General features: G+C 41.2%; 1 protein-coding gene across 1 annotated transcript in view; it reads right to left on the bottom strand.

Annotated features, from left to right (window-relative positions):
- Positions 1-900: 900 nt before the first annotated feature.
- Positions 901-12,084, bottom strand: part of sec23b (SEC23 homolog B, coat complex II component) — a 19,626-nt gene continuing 8,442 nt past the window's right edge. The window contains exons 7-20 of the mRNA XM_010779137.1: positions 8,377-8,456; positions 8,111-8,255; positions 6,240-6,398; positions 5,869-5,984; positions 5,658-5,781; positions 5,449-5,529; positions 5,238-5,327; positions 4,899-5,005; positions 3,966-4,119; positions 3,715-3,792; positions 3,410-3,571; positions 3,192-3,278; positions 2,483-2,704; positions 901-1,826 (exon numbers count right to left, since the gene is read on the bottom strand). Of these exons, the coding sequence (XP_010777439.1) occupies positions 1,737-1,826; positions 2,483-2,704; positions 3,192-3,278; positions 3,410-3,571; positions 3,715-3,792; positions 3,966-4,119; positions 4,899-5,005; positions 5,238-5,327; positions 5,449-5,529; positions 5,658-5,781; positions 5,869-5,984; positions 6,240-6,398; positions 8,111-8,255; positions 8,377-8,456 (1,695 nt within the window). The 3' untranslated portion in view covers positions 901-1,736. The remainder of the gene's footprint in view (positions 1,827-2,482; positions 2,705-3,191; positions 3,279-3,409; positions 3,572-3,714; positions 3,793-3,965; positions 4,120-4,898; positions 5,006-5,237; positions 5,328-5,448; positions 5,530-5,657; positions 5,782-5,868; positions 5,985-6,239; positions 6,399-8,110; positions 8,256-8,376; positions 8,457-12,084) is intronic.

Raw genomic sequence — 12,084 nt, 5'->3', positions numbered from 1 at the left:
CTCAGTGACTAGTCTCACCGGAGCCCCAAATCTTAGAAGAGACGAGAACAGGGACAGGATGGTGGTTGGGTCGGTACAACAATTCAATTTATTCTATCTTGTGTTTTATGACGTACGTAACATAAAGACAATTATAATATATCACTTAATCAAAGTATCACTACATTAACACACCGAAATATAAAATTCCAAACATATGGACTAATCCTAATTTTGTACACTTAGGAAAGAACAACTTCGGTTAAAAGAAATCAAAGCCGGAGGAGTTGTTAAGGAAGTCCAACATTGCACATTTTATTTTAGAACAATTATAAAAGTATTAGCATCAAAATATACTTAAAGTACCAAAAGTAAAAGCACTTATTATGCAGATTATAATATAGATAAGACATATTTTGATTTTAACTCGTGTTGCATTAAAGGCTTTCTCACAGCTGGTAAAGGTGGATTTTAATGAATTTGTATAGTTCAGTGTAGCTTGTGCATTTACTCCAGGTGTAACTAAAGTCTGATTTAAGTGTTGATTGTATTTCACATCATGAATCCAAATCTGCAAAGAAAACTGGGATATAATAAATGTAGTGGAGTAAAAGCACACGACTTAAGTATGAAGTAGCAAAAAACTAAAATACTGAAGAACTAATCTCAAACTTAAATACTTGAGTATATATATATATATATATATATATACTCAAGTATTTAAGCTAGCCCACTTACTCTATATATCAATGTCTTTCAGTTATTGATTACTCAATGTATATATATATATATATATATATAAATAAATATATATAAATATATATATATATATATATATAACTTCACACCACTGGTAGTTTCTAACCCTGTGAATATGCTTTGTGAATGTGCATGCTGGTGCAAGGACAGACACACAAATAATTCGTTTTTCTGTCGACGGGGCTTTATAATGGATAGCATTTCAAATCCAGACAGGGTCTAAATCAAACAACTGTTGCCTTTTTATACAGTCTCACGGTGTATTAAAGTTTGATTAGAAAGACACTTGGGAAATCATTGGGCGCAAAATGCCAGATGGTGTCGAGTCGGGGATGAGAGGAATGAACTATAGAGCCACCCATAAAGTTAAAAATACATGGAAATGATGTTCGTCATTGACAACAGAGTCGGTGTGATTGACTCCCATTCCTCGGAACATTAATCCTCATTATTCAGAAGGAATTTTCTCGGAAAACACTATCAATCCGGGAAGGATTTCCTATCAGTATGTCAAGTGATTAACAAGCCATCAATGTGAGCATTTCTTAACCAGCGTCAGAAGGTACCATTATAATTTATTATTAAGAAAAATCTAGGCATATCATCTTTAGCTATAGACAAAGCAAAAACACATACAACAGCACCGTCAGCCGGGTGCAGCAGACACTTGTTTGGGTCGAAAAAACAAAGAGAAAACAAAAATATTAATTATCAGTCTAATCATTCTGCTTGTCAAATATAAAAAGAGAAATGGAGCATGTGATATTGCTTGCATGAGGACAGTGTGGAGCCGTTTCTCATAAATAACATGGAAATGAAAATGAGTAAAATTGTCTTTCAAGGAATGTGCTATTTTTTTCTGTTCGTTTTGTAGCATGGATATGTCACATGTGACTCCGGAAAGGAAAAGCAAGCACATACAGTAGACTGTGGGTTTGTCTACTTTACAGAAACGGAGGAAATGTTGATGGATCCCTTAAATGGTGGAATAGAGACGTCTATGCTGAGCTGGAAACTGCCAGTTTTTTCAAGTGGTCCATGAAGACCTGCAAACTGACGTCATCGGTGAGGATCGGGGCTCCTGTCTCCTGCAGATAGAGAAAGAAGAAGAAGAGTTATTAACGCACTTTCCGGATAGATCTTTTTGTGACAACTCTGATCCTGTGCTTGTTTAAACTAAGTAATTAGGTTTATGGCTAAGATTAGCTTATGTAAGGCCTTGTTGTCTTGTTAATCTGCGCTGTATAAATTTACGTAGTGTTTGTGAAACGCCAGATTAGGGTTCAGCTCTCCTTTCACTTGGGAAATAAGAGATTAATGCTATTTTTAGCTTTCAATCTCCCACACTTAAAATCTGAAGTTAGCAAATCCAAGGCCTGCGTTTGCTGACGGTTTGACAGATTGTTTTTTCTTGATTTGGACGTCAGAAGGAGATTTCTGATACGTTTTTTATTTTTTTAGATAAATGGTTATAAGGGTGCTGTACTTGTTTTTAACCCTTATATTGTTTCTGTGTCCTGGGGGATACAGTCATTTGACAGGCAGTGTCCATGTGTAAAATGGGTGTAATAACAAAGTAATTACGGTGGAATATATTTCCAAAATAGTAATATGTGTTTCCATTTAAGGGTTGAATAACCTCAGCCGACTGAAGCGGCACGATGCATTTCTTTTCATATGCTCAGTTGAAAGCCATCTATTCTCAAGTTTAAAACACAGGCAGTTGTAGCGTATAACAGCGTACCTGTCCCCAGGCGTAGAGGTTGTTGTGGGTCTGCGATGGGTTGACCTTGGAGAGCAGGAAGCGGGCCTGCGAGCCGCCGTGCTCCGTGTCGACGTAGCGCGGCATTGGGAAGCGCGCCTGCAGGATCTCCTGGGCATCGTCCAGGGGGGCCAGCAGCAGCTGCTTGAAGTTCTCGTACTCCGCCATCTCCTGGTAACCTGCCTTCCTCCACTGGGCTATGGTCTGGAAGTGAAGAGATAAAGGACTTCATTAAGAAATGTCTGCTGTATCACTTAATGATATTTTCTAGAAAGACATTAAAAGGGACGGTTTATCCCGAAAATCAAAACAACATATTTTGCCACGTATCTGTAATATTGATTGTGGTAGAATTTTTAGATGGAACTATTTTATTTCAACCAAACTACACCCGCCAATATACTATTGATAGGCTCAAGTTCACTCATATGACGGTATAGTTTGGTAAACATTTTTTGGAGATCAACCCTGGATAAAAGCTTGTTTAAAAAAAATGTATTCCTCAATTGGGAAAGAGAAATTACTGTAAAGTTGTTTTATTTATTTGTGTATGAACGCCATATAGTTTTAATATATGTGAGAGAAGGTAAATGCAATATAAAAAATGTTGGCAACTTTAATTTAGGGTGAACTGTCCCTTTAAGGAGGTAAATGACAGATGGGGACAGGTGTTTTTGATCTGCTGTCTCACCTCTCCATGGTAGATAACCAGCTGGAAGAAAGTGTCCATGAGCAGGATCCGGTCTTGCAGGATGCTGCTGCTGTCCAGGAGGACGGGCTGTGAAGAGACACATCCAGTTGGAAACCATTCAAGCACCAAACACATCATTTCTCACAGACATTCTGAAGGAAAGGCCGACGTCTCTCCAACAGTGAAGATACTAATGGTGTGGAGGGTGTGAGGCTGACCTCTGGCGGTCCGTGGAAGGAGTATGAGTAGAGGATGGGCTGCACCATGATCAGGGACTGGGTCAGGTCCTGCCTGACAAAGTGGTGTCTGTAGTAGGAGGACTCATCGGGGCTGTTGTTGAACACCTGCAGGAAGGGCGACCGCCGCAGGTGGAACATGAACTGAAGGTGGAGGAAATAAACGTTATATTAAAGCATATTCTAAACCAATAAAAGTGGGGACAGAGTTATAATGAGTATACACATTTAAATCCGAGCTAGAAATAGGTGGAAAAGTCCATTTAGTCAATTATTTCCATGTTTACCTGTGGGTAGAGGGACAGAGACTCTGACAGTTTGAATGAGGTCGGATCATCTTTGTTGAACTGTCCGAACTTCTGACACTAAAAAAAAAGACAGAACACGGTTCAATTACTGAACACACTTTAACCTATGATAACCTGGAACATCCTACGTGACAGATTGTGGAATGTATTTATAGCGCACAATCCTAAGAATGCCAAATATGCATTGTTGTCACAGAGCCCAGGTATGGAGGTATGTGAGCGTCACTCACCAGGCGGATGAGCTGCCGGTCGAGCCAGCGCAGCACGTCGGGCCCCTCCTCCGACTCGGCCCGGAACACGCCCAGGCGGGCCATGATCACCGCGGCCGCCTCCTGGTCGAATGACGACTCGATGTGCTGGATTTGAGTCTGCGCGTCAGCCCAGCTTGGGTACAAAGGAAAAAAAGGTATTGCAGGTGAGCTTGGGAGTGCTGTTTAAAGACACACATGCAAACAGCTCTCTGAAGGCGTCGCCAGGATCTACAGGAATGTAAACATCCTTTTAGAGGAGGTTATATTTAATCCAGCAGTCTCTTTCTTTATTGTCAAGAGACAGTAGTAATGCACTAAAGATAAGCAATATACTGCTGTGGACGTGGCAGCAGCACAGCACATTTTACCCACCGAAAAATGTCATTTTCAGTGTATAATATATTTATAATATTTTCACCTCTTTTCCATGCTACCCTTTTCAAAGAGGAACTAGAGCCATCTTCAAAGCCACCAAACATTAATTTTACCTTACAGAACACACAAGTAGCTTGTCCACCGCTGCCTCTATCCATGTCTTTGTTTGTTTTATTGTGTGACTTTGGAGATTTAAAGGGTATGATGGAATCACTAAGTCACACAATAACACAAACTAACTAACGGATCAAGGAAGAGGAAGAGCAGCACCTCCTGTGCTGTTCAAGGGTAAAATGTGTTGTTTTTTTCCCCCAATGGAGTCTGGTGGCTTTCAAGAGAACATTTCTTCGTATATGTTTTGCCACTAACCCTGTGTGCTTCCCGATACTGTGTGTAGCCAATCATCTACTGAAGGTAATAAAGACTACGGATAAGTTCTTCATAAAAATGTACTTCAATACATCCAAATTGAAACCTTTTTTTATATTAATGTTCCAGGTACACATGTGATACTGTAATGTTTTAGGGTCTTCTTACTTCCTGGCGACGGTGGAGACCCGTATCCTCCTCTGTGTGCTGGAGTGCTGGTACTGGGTCACAAACTGGATCACCCCTCGGCCCCCCTGGGGAACGGGGGCATTGTGCTACACACACAAAAAACAGAAGACACAGTAAGACATCTCTCTTTGCACAAGTCTAACAAATGGCCTTCTACGAGGAACAACAAAACCATTGTTCGAGGAGTTTCTCTAAACAAAGCCTTCATCACATCACAATTAAATCACTTTTTTGATGTGATTAGAGACTTGTCATCAGTCTACAGTAATCCCTTCAGAGCTAACGAGATCAAATTCAAGGAAGTGTGTTTATATTTACCTGATTCACCACTTCAAAGAATATGGCCAGAGTGGTGGAGGGGTTGAGTCCGCATATTTTCCACTGGCTCGTGCCCCCGGTACCCATCTCCTGCACAAAACAGAGGAGACATTGTGATGAATGCCAGTATGCGGCAACTCTCGGATTACAAGTGCATTGTGGGAAGGAAGGAATCTGACACTGAATGGGGGGAGGGGGGGCAGGGACTCACATTCTCTGAGACGCTGGGACCCTTGGCGTTGAGTGAAACACACGGTCCGATGGTGCCGCAAACCTTCACTTCCCTTGACGTCTATAAAGACAGAAAGACACACAACATGAGTATAGGAATGTAGATCTATCAACGCTTTGAATCAAATGGAATAAAACATATCAAACGAGGATATTCATTGGTTAATAATGCTTAAATGATTCCTTTACCTTGACCTCCAAGACGCCTCCGAAGGCCATGCGGAAGTCTCCGTTGTAGTCTTTGCTGAAGACCCTCTGGAAGGTCTGCTTGAACAGTGAGGTGTTGAAGGAGTCGCCCATCACAATGTGCCCCCTGATCAAAGAAATAAATCAGTTAGGATCTAAAATATCTCATTAATATGTGAATCACCACACATCCCTGACACTGAGGCTGACGTACCCGGTGAGGTTAGATAAGCACTTCATCTCCAGCAGCCCCGACTGGTCCAGGGCGCAGGCGTAGATATCGATGCAGTGGCCGTTGACTGCTGTGCGGTTGGCCATGGCTTCATAGTACTGTGGGACACAAAGGAACACGGATTGTTGTCAGTGAACATGATAATTGTGTTTGCCTTTATTTCTTTTTTGGGGAACGTCCAGTCTTGTTTTCGCCAACTTTCTAAATTGATAATTCAATTTTAACCGGCCTAAACAATAAAGTTGTCGTTCAAAATGTTGCAGCAAGATTGTTAACGGCATTAAACTAAATGTGTAAAAGGAGTATTCCACTCAAATACAAGTAGAGTTGAAAACGCCTATGCAGTTGCTCACCTTGGTTGCCTTCTTCAAATGGCGAGCGTTGTCTTTCTGGATGTCGTGCCAGGAGCGGATGGGGAGTTTCAGCTCGTCTCCCACCACCATGCCGGGGCCCTGGGTGGGGGGCCCTCCGATGAACAGCATCACGCGAGCTCCGGTGTTGGGGTACGTACCCTGGAGATAAAGAGAGGAGGAAGTGGGTTATTGCTTTACAGTCCCCTCTGCTTAAGTTACAAATAAACTCCACAATCTTTCTCGACTAGGTCACATACCGTTTTAGATTTTTTTTGCCAATTGAAGTGCACAGTTTGCACTCATTTATATCCACATTCAAATCCATGTACTTGGGCAGTGGATCTGGATAATGACCACTAACGGATCAGTGACCTAGTTCTCGAATTTGCCGTTTAAAGAGAAGATTTGAGAAAAATCATCTCGCCTTATTTCAAGAATTATGATCACATGTTTTTAAATTCAATATGGTTGGTTACTTCTTTTTTTATAGCGTTGCTAGGTAGGTTTCAAAGGAGAAAATAAACCTAAATTATATAATGAATACTCATTGCTTTATAAAGCTATTGGAAATAAATTTCCATTCAAATAATGCCTTTTTTTTACATTTTATGACAAAAGTAGAAATCCAGGTCAACTTAAAGTGTGTTTAAGGAGTGTGAAAAGTCAGATTTAGCGCTTTGAGGGAATCAGTTTCAGCAGAAGGGAGATCTTTCAGCCAATACTCAACCAAGTCTAAAGTCCAGGAGTCTGGGAAAGTCGAGGCATTTGGAAGTAGGCCAGGAAGCCACCGGAACAAGCTCTTATTGACCACATGTTCTACATAAACAGTGATTCATTTATGCAGGGCCAAAGTGTACTCATTCACGGAGAACAATCAAATAAATAAGCCAACAAATTGGGCCTTTTTTTTTTGTTCGGATTCACATGTTAAAGAGCCATTCATCAAGCAAAACGCCTCTTGAACAAATCAGTGAATCTGAAAAAGCCAAATCTATTCCAATCAGGCCTCCTACATGCTGAGGGAGAGGGGAGCGGGGAGAGCGAATGTTATGTAACCGTGCTGATTAGCAGCAGGAGGAGAGAGGATGATGATGATGATGATGATGATGATGATGGTGAGGGGGAAAAAGGCAAACATGGAACTAGCCTTTGAACTCACAAAGCACATGTACTGTTCCTGCAGCAGATAGTCATCAGACACCGTGTGCCTTTCTGAACCACTGCATGAGGCACTATCGTCTCCAAGAGGATAAAGTTCAGCTTACTGTGAAGCGCCTCCAACAGAGTGACTTATTCATTTGAATCCAGACCATAAGCATACACTCGGGTATGGTCTGGAGTTGTTTTTTGTTGTTGTTTTTTTAGACATGTAAAGAACAGCATAGATATAGTCCTGCATTATTTGTATGCACTTAAGGAGGGATAATACAGGTGATAAGGGAGACATATTGACCCAATTGATATGATGAAATGTAGTCGATTGACTTTAGCAAGACAATTATTTATATTGAAGATTATTGAGTTTTTATGTTTAAATATGCAAATATTGGCTAATATGCATCCATTTCCCGAACAAAACATTGACCATTAGTTAGAGCCAGGTTTAACATTCTTGTATATTTTGTTGACATTTTAAATTGATTTTTACGCAGGGAATATCTCTTGGTATCACTCTAAAATTACTGTTAAAAAGTGGTATTTGTATACTAATAAAATAGTTTAAATGTTGTAAGATAAACACCTTAATGTGAATTTTGGGTCTTTTATTTCCTTTAAACTGACAGTAGACATGTTATGGAGGGACAATAACCCCATGTTTCACCTTAATGTAATATTATCTGAATGTGTGTGTGTATATGTGTGTGTCATACCTCCAACAGGCCCACAGCGACCGACAGTGCGACCCCAGTGGAGCGGAGGGGCCGTTTGCCCTGAGGGACGGGCCAGGGGTCTCTCTGAAGCTCACCGAGCAAGTCAGTCAGGTTCATGTCGACTCTGTGCACGGGCTGAAGGAACCTACGAGGGAACACAAACACGCTTTAGGCAAAGACAAACTCACTGTGTGTATTTAACCTTTAGAAACAGCTCCCATTAACTTTATTCAGACTAGAGGGGAAGGTGTGATGCTCCTACGTACTTGCAAGTGGCTTCAGCATCCTGAGCGGCCTGTGGGCGCCCTTGTTGTCCTGTTGCGGCGGGCTTTAGACCAAGCATCTCCTGAAAGACACACGCAAAAAAAAAAAAAAGTTGGCTTTTTTCTTTGATGCTTTCCCCGGAGTCAAAAGTAAATATGGAGAAGCAGCATTCTGTTTTTATTCTCCCTACATCTGGAAACTAGGGCTGTCAAACGATTAACATTTTTAATCAGATTAATCACAGCTTAAAAATTAATTATCATGATTAATCACCATTCGAACTATGTCCAAAATGTGCCATTTCTTTATGTATATTGTTGTGGGAATGGACAAGTATGTATGTTTATTATAACATTGTTCTGTGTGCCAAAATGAAAGACAGCCCACACACCTATCAATCATCAAACCGTGGGGTTTTATTTCATTACGTGTTGATAGAAATCAACACGTAATGTTGTATCGATGTATATAGAGATGTACTACAGCAAACGTATTCTCCGTCCGGACTTCCTGCAACAACACCACGCCGTTATCTTGATTCTGATTGGCCAGAAGACATTATCAACGGTGTTCTATGAAGATCCCAAACCCCTTGAAATTCGAAATTTTGTTTTGTCAGACTTCTTTGTAACTTAAACCTAATCATCATAAACCCTTACCTAAAAAAGAAAAAAAGTAAAAGACCTGTTATGTATCTGGTTCGGTTCGTAGTGGAACCTATTCTTTATTTATTTATTAAATTAGATATTCTTACAAACCCGGTTCATAACACTATTACCTTTTGTTGAGAGTTGCATTCTGGAACGGATCACTTGTGATACAAAAAGTAACATCATAAGGAATATTCATTTCTTTTACCCAAACGTCCCTATACTTAATTCCAGCAAACTTTGAATAACTTATATATGGTGTGTCGCAAGGTTTACGAACTGCACAATGTTTAAGATCGCACCATGACGGTTTATGTGGAATGAAGTGATAAATGAATATTAGTAAGTGTCGACTGAGGGAAGGTTAACCTACGTTCGGGATTTGACAAAACAAAGAAGGAAGTGTCGGTTCAACTGAAGTCTCGGGTTTATACAGCACCGTTGAAGACGAAAAGTTTCCTTGGGTCATTCACGGACTGCAGGTGGTCGGATGAAATTAATCTATTGTTACAAAGGTATTGAGACCGCATTGTATCACTTGTATCTCATACACCTGATCGACGTAAGGAAATGAAGTACACCAAGACCAGAAACAAGGGGCGTCAAGGGAGGGAGATACGTCCTATAGGTCTGCAACTTGGTCGGCCGACTTGAGTACGGTGTCAAGAATGGTAGCTTCACTGTATCACGTTCCATTTCATAATGTGTAACAGACGTGAGACTGGGTACGTACGTCTAACAACCACAAGAGGTCCACAGGCACAGGTTCCCCCCTTATTATTGTTAAAGACGTATAACCGAGAGAGATGCACTTTCTCAAAAGAAAATACAGGTTGTGGGGGGGGGGGAAGTTCTGTGGTAGACGTCCAGTGCTTCGACTATTCCCTACGCAGGACGACATGTTTTGCGCCGTTTGAGATGACTATACCGACCCAGGTCCGAGTTCCCGTATACCGTGAGAGTTGAGAAAGGTCCTGTACGGCCCCCCCGGGACGTGACGGTCATCGAAACGACTATAGACACACTTATCCATTAATCTAAACTCTCGACCACTTAGTCGAATCTGTTGTCCTGCGCGAGTTTGAACACACTCAAATAGTTTTAATCGTCACTAAGGTACAGTCGGTGTCGAACGGTGTTTTTTAACCTGGCTACCACATAAGTTTGTTTGCATGTGATCCGAATAATTTAACAGTCCAGAAATACCGTCCTTTTTTGTAAAAAATTAGTTAACTAAAATAGTGACTCGGTGTTAAGAGCCAAATACAAAAATTGTCTTTGAACCTAACTTGTTTTAGTGTCACGTCGACAAGAATAGGTTAGTTGTGAGGGTTGAGTCAAAATACTCAGTCCCTTTTCCTTACGTATTCTTTCCTCCACCTCAACGATAAAAAACAAGTTAATGAGGGAGATTTACGTCCTCCTTCTGTATGAATACCCCTTGAAACGAAGAAAACTTATACAACGGGAAGGTCGACATTTACGAGGAGGGCTCGAGACAAGGATTTATAGATATCTGGTGGGTTTATGACACGTTCGAAAAAACTAGTGTAGAATGAACTTCGACGTCTATATCACACATAACTGAAACTGCAGATCAAGTATTTAAACAACTAATAATTGTAGGTACAACTGTTGGGGGTCCTGTCTCCCCGATTTCTTGCAAAACACAAGAACTATTGATACCTTGACTAGTCGTACACTGCCCGGCTGCGTGGTTAATTCCCGTGTGAGACCTGACTTAATAGAGTTTCCCAGACTTATAGAGCTTCCAACACCACTGACTACAAACGTGAGAGAACTAGTAAGGACACAAAAGAAACTCTCGGAGATAAAGACAAGTGTTTTTTACAAGGTTTTCTCCATTGTTGTGTTTCGGCTATAATTGAAATTCTATGATCCCTTTACAAAAAATGAGGCTTAATAAAGAAGGTGTGGACGGGGGACGATTGTAGAGTCATGTACTCGATCCCTCTAGTAAAATTAAGTTTTTAATTTTTCTAATATCTACGGTAACGAGGTTTGTTTACCATTTCTTCACCTGACCCTTCTTCTATAGAGGTACCTCTTTCGGTACTGGTGCACTTTGTCTTTTTCTCTCACCAGCTTTTCGACTTGCGTCACCGCTTTTTGTTTAGAGGTTTAGTCATATAAACCGATAATATTTATAAACACATAGCACAATATGTTTGTGTAGGCACCGAAACGTTGGTTACTACCCTGACGTAATGAAACAACCACACGGAAGTACTTATTACGTATACGAACCAGTAGTTCATTATACTATATAGGATGAATCACCATTTATATAAGTTGCCGGTGTGTTATAAGTCGTCCTGAAAAAACAAAAGGTTATTCTTTTTTTCTTTGGAGATTAAATCGTCACGTAGAGCGAGTCACACACCTTGAGTACTCACAGGGAGGAGAGACGTCGCGCCTGGGTGCCCGGGGAGACTAGAAGGGACATGCACCACCTGTGCACAACCTCCCTTCTTCCTTGGAGGTCCGGACTTCCTCAGGGAAGTCCTACAGGGACCTCGGACGACGGGGGGGTTGCGGGACCACCCGAGTAGTGTAAGCCTGCGTACCAAGTCCAGGTGCTCGAGTCGACGCTGTCCCCAGTAGCGGTTCCTCGATGCACAAGTCCCCGTGGTTCTGGAGTGAAGGTTTTGTCCTAGGTCCACCATGTCACTTTGCCTCTGTATTTCTCAACATAATCGTTTGTCTTTTTATGAACAAAGGTCATTACGACAGTTTTTAGTAAGAGCGCAATTGACGCCATTAATAAAAAAACTTAATTACGCAAATTTTATAAATTGCGTAAGCGTCTTACCGGGCGGGGTAATGTACGGGTGGTCACCCGTCGCGTCCATCTACCGACCCACATCCGATATTCGGTATGGTCTTTACCGAATCGGGGGTGGTACTTTTTAATACAACTTCATTCGTTTTAATTTCAGGCGGGTTGAGCGGCGCCTCACTTAATGTGTCTGTCGTCAATCATTCTAACTAAAGTCGTCAGTAACAGACCTTTTGGTTTCTGTTTTGCCAAAACTTTTG

The sequence above is a fragment of the Notothenia coriiceps genome, unplaced genomic scaffold (assembly GCF_000735185.1).
Source record: "Notothenia coriiceps isolate Sejong01 unplaced genomic scaffold, NC01 NC01_scaffold00019799, whole genome shotgun sequence".
Taxonomy (NCBI): domain Eukaryota; kingdom Metazoa; phylum Chordata; class Actinopteri; order Perciformes; family Nototheniidae; genus Notothenia; species Notothenia coriiceps.
The sequence above is the reverse complement of the archived record's forward strand: the minus strand, read 5'-3'. Positions and strand labels throughout refer to the sequence as shown.